The 15,436-nt window shown below is 44.2% G+C and overlaps 1 protein-coding gene across 1 annotated transcript in view; it reads left to right on the top strand.

The window, feature by feature from the left end:
- Positions 1-14,802, top strand: part of LOC142297394 (uncharacterized) — a 181,706-nt gene extending 166,904 nt beyond the window's left edge. The window contains exons 19-21 of the mRNA XM_075341620.1: positions 574-758; positions 3,179-3,320; positions 14,624-14,802. Of these exons, the coding sequence (XP_075197735.1) occupies positions 574-758; positions 3,179-3,320; positions 14,624-14,802 (506 nt within the window). The remainder of the gene's footprint in view (positions 1-573; positions 759-3,178; positions 3,321-14,623) is intronic.
- Positions 14,803-15,436: the final 634 nt, after the last annotated feature.

The raw sequence follows: 15,436 nt of genomic DNA, 5'->3' as shown, positions 1-15,436 counted from the left end.
GCTTACTGTGTGACAGTAAATTTACTTAACCAAACCTTTACCTTTACTTTTGGCTTGACATCTTGAAAAGAGTAGTATGAGATTACCAGCTTTGAAAAAAAACACGACTTTGTAATACTGTGTCTATGTTAAATATGTCTAAATGTGGCCAACCATTGATTGTAGTCTGAATTCAAGTGCGCCTCCCAAAAATGCCTTAAAGATATTGACTAGCCTGTATAAAAGCAAAGGCAGGGAATGCAGCAGACAGTTGCTATTGAATCTGGCTAGTGAGAGGGTTCCATAGCTCACAACTTAGTGATAGCGATAGAGAGAAAGTAAAAGAAGATTAAATAAACTGTGGAAATCATGTGTGTGACAGCAGAACAGTGAAGAAAATTAATGTGTGCGAAAAAGAAAACAGGTTTTTCAGAGCACTTAGTGGCTTTGAAGTACTTTTGATTGGAAAATTTCTGCAAGTCTGACAAATTTGAATTTCAAAAGATTCATTATCTTTTAGTTATAATGTTAATAATTAACCTTATTAAAATCTGGGTGAAAAATAATAAAAAAATAATTGCCCTTTTTTTCAAGAAAATGTACAAATTGAAATAGAAAAAGTTCTTGGATCATCTGAACCTCAATCAGAGCACCGGAAATTAATGCCCTACACAGACGCCGTCATCCACGAGGTGCAAAGATTTTCCAACATAATTCCAACTAATCTCCCCCATGCCACTGCCCAGGATGTCACATTCAAAGGATTTTTCATACCAAAAGTAAGTGAGCTTATAGTCAAAATTGAGGATAAAAAGTAGTGTGATAAAGATGAACTAAACTATATTATTATTATTATTATTATTATTATTATTATTATTATTATTATTATTATTATTATTATTATTATATTATTATCATTATTATAATTTTGCTCAGAGAGGAAAGTTATGAAACTTTAACAATCATTTATTAGGCGATTTATCTTCATTTCTGTAAAAGAAAAAAAATAATTTGTGACCTCCAATCCCTGCTTTTTCCTAGTTTATTTTCCTGTCTTCAGTTGCTCTAATATCAGAAAGTACTTATTTGGAGTACAGATGATGGCAGAGATAGGGTCAGCTCCTTTCTCCCCCTCTGAGTGTTGCAATTTTCAGAAGTCTCCTGCAACAGCTTATAGAATTAAGGCCCAGTCACACTAAACAACTTACCAGCGATCCCAACAGCGATCTAACCTGATAGGGATCGCTGGTAAGTTGCTTGGAGGTTGCTAGTGAGATGTCACACTAAGCGACGCTCCAGCGATCCCACCAGCAACCTGACCTACCCGATGTGTACTGTGGCTACGTGTGCAGGGAGCAGGGAGCCAGCACTGGCAGCGTGAGAGCGGCGGACGCTGGTAACGAAGGTAAATATCGGGTAACCAAGGGAAGGGCTTCTTGGTTACCCGCTGTTTACCGTGGTTACCAGCGTACGCAGAAGTCGGCTCCTGCTGCCTGCACATTTAGTTGTTGCTCTGTCGCTGTCACACACAGCGATGTGCGCTTCACAGCGGGAGAGCAACAACTAAAAAATGGTCCAGGACATTCAGCAACAACCAGTGACCTCACAGCAGGGGCCAGGTTGTTGCTGGATGTCACACTAAGCAACATCGCTAGCAAGTTGTGCCTCAGCAGGGATGTTGCTAGCGATGTTGCTTAGTCTGATGGTACCTTTAGTGAGACAGAGGTGTTGAGCAATATCTTTCACTGTTATCATCTGTACTTTGAATGAAATAAATCCAACTTTGAGATCTTCACCTATCAAGTATTTATTACATATATTGTCTATCCCATAAATGTTGATGTGCAACTTTTTTCTCAACTCTAGGTATTAGGCTAGGTTCACATTTCCATTGTTTTGCATCAGTCACATGCGTTGCTTGACGCTTGTGACTGATACGTTGTACAACGGATGACAAGTTTTGTATGAGAAAGCGGATTCCGCCGGCCGGCCGGCTTCTGTGAGCGATCAGCTGATCTCCCGGCCGCCAGCTTTTGAGAGCGATCAGCTGATCTCCCGGCGACCGGCTAATGAGAGCGATCAGCTGATCAGCCTCCGGGAGATCAGCTGATCGCTCAGGCTCAGATTAGCCGGTCGCCGGTAGATCAGCTGATCGCTCTCAAAAGCCAGCGGCCGGGAGATAAGCTGATCGCTCACAGAAGCCAGCCGCCGGCTTATAAGAGCGATCAGCTGATCGTTCACAATAGCCGGTGGCCTGGGCGATCAGCTGATCGTTTGGCAGCCGATGAGCATGCGCAGTGAAAACACACGGATTGCGCTGCTCAAAAAACGTTACAGGCTGCGTTCCTGATGCCTGACGGTCAGTCGTTCCACGACTAATCAGTCGGGCGGAGGATGCAACGCACAAGGGCATCAGTCGCAATCCACCGCTCATGCAAGTCTACGGGAAACAACGGAATCCGCCAAACGGATTCCGATGTTTACCAGAGCCGCAGATTGTGACTGATACAAATAGCCGGAAGTGTGAACCTAGCTTTAAGGGGCTTTACACGCTGCGACATCGCTAGCAATTGCTAGCGATGTCGAGCGCGATAACACCCGCTCCCGTCGCACATGCGATATCGTGTGATCGCTGCCGTAGCGAACATTATTGCTACGGCAGCTTCACACGCACTTACCTGGTTGGCGACATCGCTGTGACTGCTGAACAATTCCTACTTAAAGGGGGAGGTGCGTTCAGCGTCACAGCGACGTCACCACAACGTCACTAAGCGGCCGGCCAATAGAAGAGGAGGGGCGGAGATGAGCGGAACATAACATCACGCCCGCCTCCTTCCTTCCTTCCGCATTGCCGGTGGACGCAGGTAAGGAGATGTTCTTCGCTCATGCAGTGTCACACATAGCGATGTGTGCTGCCGCAGGAGCGATGAACAACATCGCTAATAAGCAATTAACGATTTTTTGTTTCAGGACGACCTCGCCATGGTGAACGATTTTCAGCACTTTTGCGATCGCTTAAGGTCGCACATACATGTCACACACTGCGATATCATTAATGATGGCGGATGTGCGTCACAAACACTGTGACCCCGACGATAATTCATAAACGATATCGTAGCGTGTAAAGCCCACTTTAGTGTTTAGTGTATTTTATGCAATGTCTTCGGGGTTACACTCTTGATGCGTCTTCTTTTTCCAGGGTACATATGTCATGCCGCTATTGACTTCTGTCCTTCGAGATGAGGCCTACTTTGAGAAACCAAATGAGTTTTACCCACAGCATTTTCTTGACTCCAAAGGGAATTTTGTAAAGAACGAAGCATTTTTGCCATTTTCAGCAGGTAAGTCAAGAAGCTTTAGCACATACATTATACAATGTGTATTCAAACAAAAAGCCTCATGGTCATAACCTTAAGGTCTCGTATAGGTCACACTGGGAAGGGTATACATTGACCCTCCAGTGTGGCCACGAGACAGCACACTCCAAATAGCATATAACAAAACAAGAGCACAAGGAGTTTTAGTGCAAGTATAGAAAAATTTTATTTCAATCTCAATAAATAACAGGAATAGAATAAAGGACATATCAAGCGCAAGGTTAGGGAATTGAACACCTAGGTCCCGAACACCACCATTTATAAGGAATTGATTAATGTAGTGGGACTCAAATTTAAAGGGGCCAAAAAAGAGTCCCAAGGCATTTTGAAAGCTTAGGAAAGACACAAAGGGTATTCTATATCTGACATGCACTTATATGATGAAGGCTATATATAGAGTAACAGTGTACAGGGAGTCAGTAGTAGTCACAGCAGCCTATATCAAAACAAGTGTAAGTTTAAATAGAGTGCTTGCCTGCTCACAGCGTTGGTGCAGGGGAGCCAGATCAGAGAAAGTTTCTCCATCTGGGTCTCATGAACCCCAGCTATGAATTCAAAAGTATTGGATATTAAATAAAAGGAGCCCACATAAAGTATCAAGTATTTTTCGTAATGGAAAAGGCAATGCGTTTACAGATAGTCCACTCCAAAGGGGAGCCCTTGAGACAGGTGAGAGTGAGCAATATGTATTATATGTTTAGAGAGTCTCTGCAGCAGTCCTAATACAGAATGGGTTGTAGAAAAAGTAAATCGCTTACCGATTCAATAGAGTGGTGTAGGGGAACCTGGCCAGAGGGGACCTCCAGACCTCCGACGGCCATTTCGCGGTAAACTACCGCTTCTTCCGGGAGGAGTGAGTGCGATGTGAATAGGCCGCGCCGCCCTTTTGAATGTTCACCACCCGGTTACATGATCGCGATCACGTGACCGGATGTCAGGGAGTCCAGAGACGCCCACGCTACCGCACAACAGTGCCCAGCGCCGCACACAATATGTGTATACTTGTAAGATGGTACTTGTCTTATAACTGTCAATTCTGGTACCAACTTAAGATAATATCCTTTATTGACATGGTTGGCCTAATTTCAATAAAGTGTAAATATCTGGACAATGTGTAGAGTTGAGCGATGTTCGAGGTTCGAGGTTCACCAATTTCATGTTCGAGTGATTTTGGGGGTGCTCGAGATCGAACGCGAACGCGAGCTTTATGCTAAAAGCTTGATAGCTCGAGTTACGTTTGAGAACAGTTCGATCAGCAAAAAGCCTAGCTACTTACTAGCTGGCTTTTCACTGTAATAGTGTGAGTCACTCTATGATTCACACTATTATCTAATTTCAGCGTATAGTGTGTGGGTGGCGGCACATTTAGATCAGTGCTGCTGGGATAATGGCGATCGCCATTTATTTTTCTTTTTTTTCCCCTAAGCACGCGTGCAGTGGGGCAGGCCAGCATGTCAGCCAATCCCAGACACACACACAGCTAAGTGCTCTTTTTGCCAGACAAGCAAGGGCATGTGTCATAGGCTGTCCATGTCACATGTCCCTGCATTATAAATATGGGCATTTTCTCTCACGGCGCCATTATCTGCTTTCTGCGTGTAGGGGACAGTCACTGCTCACGCAGCTCCTGGCGCCTCTCCGGCTGTGTACGCTATACACACAGCGCTCTACAGATTAGGGACAGAAGTTTATTTCAGTCCTTTTCAGGGCTCATTTTCTCGGGCTTAGAGCCATAGGTGACAGTCAGGTCCGTGGAAATGCTGTATACAGCTTCAGATAACAGTGTCTGTGTACCTAAGCTCAGGGAATTCCTTGCTGCATTTCACCATTAGGAGGGAGGCTTCCTTTCATGTCCACTGACCCAGAGAACCTGGCCACTGTCCCCATCTGCCCACTTTTGCCACGCTATTTTTATAGCAAACAGTGCTAGACATAAGTGGCATCCAAAAAGTGGCTGCTCTACTAATTTTATGTCCCACTGGTGCCAAGCATTTTCCAGCACCTCTGCATTAAACTCTGATGCACATTTTGCTACGCTATTTTTATAGCAAACAATGCTGAACATAAGTGGCATCAAAAAAGTGGCTGCTATACTACATTGCTGTCCCACTGGTGCCAAGCATTTTCCAGTACCTCTGCATTCAACCCTCATGCACATTTTGCTACGCTATTTTTATAGCAAACAGTGCTGCCAGTTTTAGGGCCATAGTTGCATTGTCAGGGATTGTCAGTGTTTTGATTCTTCAGCTGTCAATAAAGTTAGACCACCTCTGAAATCTCCACCACCTCTCAATTTTTGCTACCACATTTTAAGTGACTAATCTTGTCGCTAACAAAATAAGTGGCAAAAGGACAGATGCTGGTGGAAAGGGGAACAGGCGTGTTGGGAAAGGAAAAAAAGTTTGTGTCCGTGGGGAAGGTGGCAAAGCTACATTAACATCTGCTGAAGATTAGCCATCTTCCGGCAAAAGTAAGATGTCTACTACTTTCTGTGGACAATCCGATGTGCTCCCTTTTTTACAGACCCGAACAACTGTAAGAAAGGTAGATGATGCACAAAAAAAGAACATGTTTGAATGGATCTCAAGTGCTCCAACAAGTGCCCTCTCCTCTATCTCAACTACCACATAAAAAAACCAGTCCTCTGAGTTGTCATCCCAATGACAATTGCTTTCTCCCAGCTCTCAAGTCTCCACCCGCCCTGCACAGTATGGTGTACCAGAGATGGCTGAGTCTGCAGAGCTTTTCAGTCACACTATAGAGTGGGAATGAGAGGTTTGCTCCCAAGCTACAGTGAGTACAGACCAGGAAATGGTCTGCAGTGATGCCCAGAACCTTTGTGACTCAGATTCAGGCCCTGATGACCAACTTTCTGAGCATAATGTGGACCCTCATACCCCCAAACTGTAACACCTGTTGGTGGAGACAATGAGGAACATACTGATGACGATTAGACGCAGATACCAGATTGGGATGACAACTTAAATATTCGGTCAGGGCAGGAAGAGGCTAGGTCTGAGGGCGAGGGAAGTGCAAACACAACGCTTGATGATGAAGTTCTAGATCCCACTTACTGTCAACCCACAGTCAGGCACTTGAGGAGGTCAACACAGAAATTTGATCAATGAAAATGACCGTGCACCACACTAAAGAGTATAAAGTGTAAAGAAATTAGTACATATTCAAAATAATAGTGTGCGAGTCAAATGGATGTAATTGACCTACGGTAACATAAACTAGGCACCGAAAAATAGAACAAAAAATTCTAAAGGAAACCGATTAGGTCAAAAAGTATAACAATTTTATTATTAAAAATGATTGCCAACTGGCAGAAAACCTAAAAACAGGGGCATCACATGTATAAATATTGTGTGCAGTAAGGGCAGGTATTGATGTACAGGTATTACAAAGTTAATATTGAGGCTGATTAAAGACATACAAAAATGTAAAATCAATTCACAATACTAAAGCTGATGGTTGCTAGAAAAATTAAAAAGGATTGTAATATCATATCAAATTGACATCAATAGTATATATATGGTGTTTGACCATCAGGTAGCTCCTTTAGTAAAAGATAAACATATATAGTACTAGCCATAAAGAAAAAAGCCAGTTGGCAATCTTTTTTAATAATAAAATTGTTATACTTTTTGATCTAATCGGTTTCCTTTAGAATTTTTTGTTCTATTGTTCGGTGCCTACTTGAGGAGGTCAACAGAGGCGGTGGATGAGGATGCAACTGATGACGAAGTTACCTTGCGCCTTCCTGGATAGAGTCGGAGTACTGATAGCACATCTACAACTGCATCCTCAGCCACCACTCTGCCTCTGAGCACTAGTCGGGGTGGCTCTACAGGTCGCATGCCCTCTAAGCCTTGCCTAGCCTAATCCTTTTTTGACCTTGCAAAGGATCTCCCAAATCATGTGATCTGTAAAATTTGTCATGAATCTACAAGTAGAGGCAAAAAGCTCACTAGTTTGACTAATTCTTCCATGAATCGTAACATGAAAACCAAGCATAATTCCCAGTGGGAAGCTCACTGTGCTGCAATGCGGCCTAGCATAGCGGCCCAACCACTGCCTGCCCCTTCCAGTGCATCCGCACACTCTTCATCTTCTATTACTGGGGGGACAGCTGTCACACCTGGTTTTCCACGCACACCTTCCACCACTGTAACCGCAACAGGCAGTTTGCTTGTTAGGTCGTCAGTTGGTTTGGAAGGGAAAACAAGTGCGTGTGTACAGCTCTCTCAAACATCAATAGCACCAACGTTGGATGAAGGCAATATCATGTCTACGCCTGCACTTTCCTCACAAACCTGCATTTTTCCAGGGACACCCTACTCACCACCATCTCCACACAGCAGCCAGATCTCTGTCCCTCAGATGTGGATAAATAAAAGGCCATTTCCTCCAACCCATGACAAAGCTAAGAGATTGACTTTATCCCTCTGTAAGCTGTTGGCTACCGAAATGCTGCCTTTCCGCCTGGTGGACACAGAAGATTTTCAAGACATTATGTCCGTCGCAGTGCCCCAGTACCAGATGCCCAGTCGCCACTACTTCTCCAAGAAAGGTGTGCCTGCGCTACACCAGCATGTTGCACACAACATCACCGCTTCCTTGAGACGTTCTGTGTGTGAACGGGTGCATTTCACCAGCGATACTTGGACCAGTAAGCATGGACAGGGGCGTTACATGTCGCTGACTGGGCACTGGCAAACTATGGTGATAGATGGAAAAGGGTCTGCTGAACAAGTCTTGCCGTCCCCACGACTTGTGCGTCAATCCTCTGTATGTATAAGTTCTTCTAACGCTTCTGCCTCCTCAACCTCGTCTGGGTCCTCCACCTCAGCCCCAAACCTGCATGGTCTGGCCACTAGCGTTGTAACTGCGCACAAGGAATCACGCACACCTCTTTACTATGCTGGAAGCAGAGCGCAACGGCATCAGGCGGTCTTTAGCTTGAAATGTCTTGGAAATAAGAGTCACACAGCTGAGGAGTTGTGGTCAGCTCTGCTGTCCAAGTTTCATAAATGGTTGTCTCCACTCAACCTGCAGCCAGGTAAGGCCGTGTGCGACAATGCTGCAAACCTGGGTGTGGCCCTTCGCCTGGGCAAGGTGACACATGTGCCTTGTATGGCTCATGTGTTGTTTTGCAGCAATTTTTAACACACTATCCCGGCCTAGATGGCCTTCTGCACAGGGCACGAAAACTGTCTGCTCACTTCCGCCGTTCAACCGCCGCAGCTGATCAACTTGCATCACTCCAGAAGTCTTTCGGCCTGCCAGTTCATCGCCTGAAATGCGATGTGCCGACACGCTGGAATTCGACTCTCCACATGTTACAGCAACTGTGGCAGCACCGCAGAGCCCTGGTGCAATACGTCATGACGTATAGCCTGGGCCAACGAGATGCAGAGGTGGGGGAGATCACCCTGATGGAGTGGTCTCAGATCAAGGACCTATGCACCCTTCTGCACAGTTTCGACATGGCGACGAATATGTTTAGCGCTGACAATGCAATTATCAGCATGACAATTCCAGTCATTTACATGCTGGAGCACACGCTAAACACTATTCGGAGTCAGGGGGTGGTTCAACAGGAAGGGGAGGAAGTACATGAGGATTCATATGCGCAAGGGATAACAACATCACCAAGGTCCAGACGTTCATCATCACCAAGGCGGCAGGCATGGGATGGTGGGGGAGAGGGATTAACAAGGGCGCATGGTAGCATGCAAAATGTTGAGGAAGGTTCAGGAGAACATGAAGAAATGGAGGATGAACTGTCCATGGACATGGAAGACTCAGCAGATGAGGGAGACCTTGGTCACATTTCAGTTGAAAGAGGTTGTGGGAAGATGTCAGAGGAAGAAAGAACGGTTAGCACCTCTATGCCACAAACACAGCAAGGACTTGGTCCGCATGGATGCGTAAGACACATGAGCGCCTTCTTGCTGCACTACCTAAAACATGACCCTCGGATTGTCAAAATTAGAAGTGATGATGACTACTGGGTTGCCACACTATTAGATCCCTGGTAAAAGTCCAAATTTTGTGAAATAACTCCAGCCATAGAAAGGGACGCACGTATGCAGGAGTATCAGCAGAAGCTGTTACTCGATCTTAACTCGGCTTTTCCACCAAACACCCGTGATGCACGGAGTGAATCTCCCAGTTGTAACTTGACAAGCATGGGACGGTCTCGTCATCAACAGTATAACCATACCAGTAGCACCGTATCTGGTGCTGGTAACAGCAATTTTATTGAATCTTTTCATAATTTTTTTAGACCATCCTTTGCAAGGCCATCAGAGACAAGAAGTCTGACACATAGTCAATGGCTGGAGAGGATGATACAGGAGTATCTCCAAATGAACCTCGATGCCATGACTTTGCAACTGGAGCCTTGCTCATTTTGGGCATCAAATCTTGAAAAATAGCCAGATCTCTCCACTTACGCCTTGCAGATTTTGTCATGTCCAGCTGCCAGCGTTGTCTCTGAATGTGTCTTCAGTGTTGCTGGGTGTGTGCTGACAGATAAGCGCACGCTTCTGTCCAGTGACAATATGGACAGACTAACGTTCATCAAAATGAACAAGTTATGGATCCGCAATGACTTTACTACCCCTGTGTCATCCTGGTGAGAGTAAAGGCTTGTGGATTTGGAATGTGCTTGATGCAAATGTACCTGTCAAGTTTGCAACTGGGGCACAAGTGCTGCCACTGATGGGGTGTCTGTGGGGCCCAATTTTTGGAAAAAAGGGAGACTTCGCTTGGAGTAACCCTTGCGTTGTTTTTAAAAAGGTTCCAAGATGAACAGATCTGGGATCAGCAAAGACTTTTCTCGACCTTTCCCGGTGTCATCCGGGCGACAGCTAAGGCTTGCGTATTTTTGAATGTGCTTGATGCAAAATTACCTGTCAAGTTTGCCACTGGGGCACAACTGCTGTCACTGAAGGGGTTTCTGAGGGGCCCAATTTTTGGAAAAAAGGGAGACTCTGCTTCGAGTAACCCTTGCTGAGTTTTTAAAAATGAGCAAGATGAACAAGTCATGGTTCTACAAAGACTTTGCTACCCACCCCGGTGTCATCCTGGGGACAGTTAAGGCTTGCGTATTTTTGAATGTGCTTGATGCAAATGTACCTGTCAAGTTTGCAACTGGGGCACAAGTGCTGCCACTGAAGGGGTGTCTGTGTGGCCCAATTTTTGGAAAAAAGGGAGACTATGCTTGGAGTAACCCTTGCGTTGTTTTTAAAAAGGATCCAAGTTGACCAGATCTGGGATCAGCAAAGACTTTTCTAGACCTTCCCCGGTGTCATCCGGGCGACAGCTAAGGCTGGCGTATTTTGGAATGTGCTTGATGCAAATCAAAACAACCTTTTTGCAACTGGGGCACAAGTGCTGCCACTGAAGGGGTGTCTGTGGGGCCCAATTTTTGGAAAAAAGCGAGAGTCTGCTTGGAGTTCCCTTGCTGTGTTTTACATGATTTTAGAAGGGCATGCCATGCCTATATCTGTGTCTCCTCCTCTTTTTCCTCGTCCAGCTGTTTAGTTTTCGCATGAGTATTTGTCCTTGTTACTTTCCCATGTGTTTGTGTTGTCTTGGAAGTTGTTTGGCACCTTTTGGACAACTTTGAGGGTGTTTTCCAGCTGTTTTTATGTGTTTGTGATTGCCTCCCATTGTTTCCTATGGGGTTCGAGAGTTCGACGAACGGTTCGACGAACGGTTCGTTGAACGGGGCACCGTTCGACGAACCGAACTCGAACTCCAGGGGGGTGGCTCATCTCTAATAATGTGCCAGACTTGGTGTCAATATATCTTCAAAAAACCCATAGCACACAATGTTTGTTAGGCCTAGGACACACGGCGGACAATACGGAGCAAGTGGAATGCGATAAAAACTCACATTCCTCTCGGACTAATATTACTCTATAGGACAGTTCCCACGAGTGATTGTTTTCTCAGTCCTCATCGGACCGAGGAAACAGTCTCAGCATGTTGCAGGTGGAATGCGATATTGTTTCACTCGCACCCATTCAAGTCTATGGGGCGAAAGAAACATCACACTGCTCTCACATTACACCGGTGTACCATGAGTGTAGTGAGAAAATTGCATCAGCTGGCAACAGAGGAGAGAGGGAGATAAATCCCTCCCTCTCCTCCGCAGCTGTAGTCTGATCGCACAAACGGACCACAGTCGCATATCACTCGCAAGACACTCTGCTCCCGCTGTGCTGAGAGTGTGAGCCAGCGTGTCAAAGTCTCGGAATGGCTGCACTCACAATAGCTGTCTGTTTCTCCTAATGGAGTGTAAAAATAAAGAAATAAAAAAAAAATGTCACAGCGTCCCCCATACATAGATACCCAGCATAGATAAAGCATATGACTAAATAAATATTTTTTTTTTAAAAAGTGTGTGATCTGCCTTAATTTTGATACCCAGGCAAGATAAAGCCGAAAGTGGGGGGCTGATATTCTCAGGCTTGGGAGGCCTATGACTATTGGACCCCCCCAACCTAAAAATAGCAGCCAGAAGCCACACAGAATTGTCACACCAATTAGATGCAATAATTCTGGCACTTTACCCACCTCATCCTGATTGCCCTGGTGTGGTGGCAATCGAGATAATATAAGGGGTTAATTACAGCTCACAGCTGCCACTAAGCCCTAGATTAGTATTGGGTAGGGATCTATGAGACCCCTATTACTAATACTGTATGTAAAAAGAAATAAACACAAAACACAGAGAAAAATCCTTGATTTTAAACAAACAAGCACCTTATTGCTCCAAGTTAATAACCCCAGAACACCCAGATCTTACATAAACTACAACACGACATACTATGATTATCCAGGCTCTGCTACATACTGAAGTTGCAGTTCACGGGCACACTTTAAAACATGACTGCCTCAGGCAGACACTGGCTGAGCCGCAGCTGTGAGCGGTGAGATTACTGAGTTTATCTGCGATGACAGCTGAAGGTTCCCATGGTACCCCACCTGTGACTGCAGGTTAATTCTCCTCAGGTTAACTGATTGAATTCAGTGACCTTACCTCAGATGAACTGAATTCAATCAGACCTCCATTTCCTGGGAGAAAACCGTATTTTCTTTGCCAGAAGCAGATTTGGTAATGAAATTTATGCACAACAGTGTTGCACCAAATCTGCATCTTTTGGTATAAAACACATCAAAATGCAATGCCAGGCAAAGATGCAGATTTGGTGCAGAAATTTAGTGTATAAATATTAGCACCAAATTTGAATATCCTGGCCAAAAACTACACTAAAGCTGTTTTGGTGTGGTTTTCTACTAGAAGATGCAAATTTGATGCTGAAATGTCTGCATCAGATTTTAGCACCAAATTTGCATCTCTCTGGCAAAAAAAGCGCACCGTAAAGGCGTCAAATCCGTTTTTGTTTCTTTGTTTTTTTCTAAGAGATCCAGATTTGGTACTGAAATTTATACACCAAATTCCTGCGCCAAATCTGCATCTTCTGGAGTTGCAGTGGATTCCACTTGCATTGAGAGTAGTGGGAAGCCCAGATTGTGACCTCTAGTGACCTGACTGACATCACCACTTCTCAACTCCGGATCCCCCCGCTGCCGGCAGTGTTTCCCTGAGTCTGCAGTGATCAGTTATATTATTTGTCACTGCAGAGTCTGGATGTAGCAAAGTCGGGATCATCGTGTGTCCTCATGTGGATTATGTAGGACCTGCGGGGGTGTTTTGAGAGTTAATAAATTGGTGAAAAAGGATGTGCATTTTATTTAAAATCAATGATTTTTCTTTGTGATCTTTCTTTGTAAAGGATAGATCCCTCCCATTACTATTCCAGGGTTTAGAGGCAGCTGTGATTTTTGACAGATCATGAATGTCATTAACCCCTTATATTACCCCGATTGCCACCACACCAGGGCAATCGGGATGAGTCGGGTAAAGTGCAGAGATTGTTAATTTTAATGGATGCAACAATTCTGGGTGTCTTTGGGCTGTTATTTTTAGCCTGAGGAGACCAAATAATGATGTGCCTCCCCAGCCTTAGATTACCAGCCTTCAGCTGTTGGTTTTATCTTGGCTGGGTATCAAAAATGGGAGAGATTACACACTGTTTATTACAATTATTTATTTAAATAATTTTAAAAAGTCTCATGGGGTCTCTCTGACTTTGATACAGAGCCAGGATAATGCACATGTCTGGTAGCTGCAGCATGTAGCTATATGCTTTATCTGTGCTGGGTATCTATATATGGGTGACCCTTAAACATCTTTATATTTATTTATTTATTTTATTTTTACACTCTTTTAGGGAACTCAAACAGCCTCTGTGAGGGCAGCTAATCAGAGACGCCGCCACACCGGCAGTCTTGACTGCAGCCAATCACAGATGCTGGCAGAGAGGGTGAGTAGGGGAAGCAGTGCATAGATTGATTTTTCTGTAATAATGTCCTGAAGAAGGAAGTTGCACCCTCCGAAACGCGTAGATCTGATTAAATAAAAAGGAAATTAATCAGCTTCTGGATATTTGATGTCAGCGTGGCATATCCCGGTTTCCTTCTTCTACATCTGTAACACGTCTCTTCGCGGCTGCAGCAGATGCCATTTTATGCCTATGTAGGAGTTGTGACTGGCACAACTTCTACAGGCGAGTACCTTACCTGTTTGTCTTGTCAAATCCCACCAGATAAGACCCTATCTGCGCTTCTTATCCACAGCATACATCTATTAAATGACTGGGGTCAGACGTTTCCAGCCATCCATCTATTATATCAAGAGCCCCTTAGACAACTACTCCTTTCATAGCCCCTTTCGCTGTTTCAGAAAATTAATACTTCTTCTTGAAAATAAGGTCATTGTCAGCAAATGTGGAAAGCAATACTGTGATCCAATAGAACTGCTGGCCACAGTTATGAAAATGCTCTCCATTGCCAGCCCCAATGGCTCTCAGTGCATGCTCCAATGTACCCACCATACAATTGTAACCAAAGTGAGTCCCTTAACGTGAACTACAAGTCACAAGTTTCTGCAGCCAAGAGCCAACCAAAGCCCACCAAAAGGCTTTGATGTCCCAACATGCATTCCCCTCCTCCAATTCTATTGCAATAGTTCACAGCTCACTGGTATATTTACTTGTACTTTAGGAGAACTCTTTTGAGAAGTCTTTCAACATAATAACTCTGTCGGTACATGACAGTAGTATAATAATATATATAAAAGAGTGAGTAATTCATATGTTTCCTTTGTGGTTTCTCTTCTCCAGGAAAGAGAAGTTGTGCCGGGGAGAAATTGGCCAAAATGGAGCTGTTCCTCTTTTTTACAAGATTGCTGCAAAACTTCACATTTCATGCTCCTCCTGGAGAAGAACTAGACCTCACTCCAGCTGTTGGGTTTACAACGCCCCCAATGACCTATTTGATTCAGGCCATATCTCGTTCCTAAGGACAGGTCTATAAAAAAGTGGACAACGTGGGGAAAGGGATGAAACGATGTTCTTCTGAACTAGTTTTTGATAGCAAATTTATACTTCAAACTAATATTCTTGAGGAATCCAGGGAGTTGTAGCTGAATGAAAACTAGAGAACCAAGACGGGAGACCACTTCCGTGCACCTGAAATTTGTTAGTGACCATAGTATAATTTTTTATATTAAAGTTGATGCCTAGGTTCCTTCTAATTATGTAAATAAAATGAAGACTTAAACCTTAATATTTGTTTTAGTATTTTTAGGGGGTGTCTCGAGATCAACTGCAATGTCCACTGGGAGCATATGGTAGTCTAAAAATCACTCATTGTCATATCAAAGGCTCAGACTGCTGCTTCTTCCATCAGTTATCTTTGGACCCCAATATAAATTCTGTACCAGGCGCCATGTATTTTGTGCTATTTATCATCACGGTGTCTTTTTATGATTTGTGTGCCATATACTTAACATCGTGATGCTGATTCTTATTAGATTCCATTGTGATTGAACTTTCCACTATTTAGTGCAATAGATTTGAGAATACGAGTCATTATTTTCTGTAGATAATCAGCTCTGCGGATTAATTATGATTTGAGTTTGGTCTGGGGGTTTG

Source organism: Anomaloglossus baeobatrachus, chromosome 3 (assembly GCF_048569485.1).
Source record: "Anomaloglossus baeobatrachus isolate aAnoBae1 chromosome 3, aAnoBae1.hap1, whole genome shotgun sequence".
In the NCBI taxonomy this organism is placed as follows: Eukaryota; Metazoa; Chordata; class Amphibia; order Anura; family Aromobatidae; genus Anomaloglossus; species Anomaloglossus baeobatrachus.
Note: the sequence above shows the minus strand (reverse complement) of the source record. Positions and strands in the feature narration are given on the sequence as shown.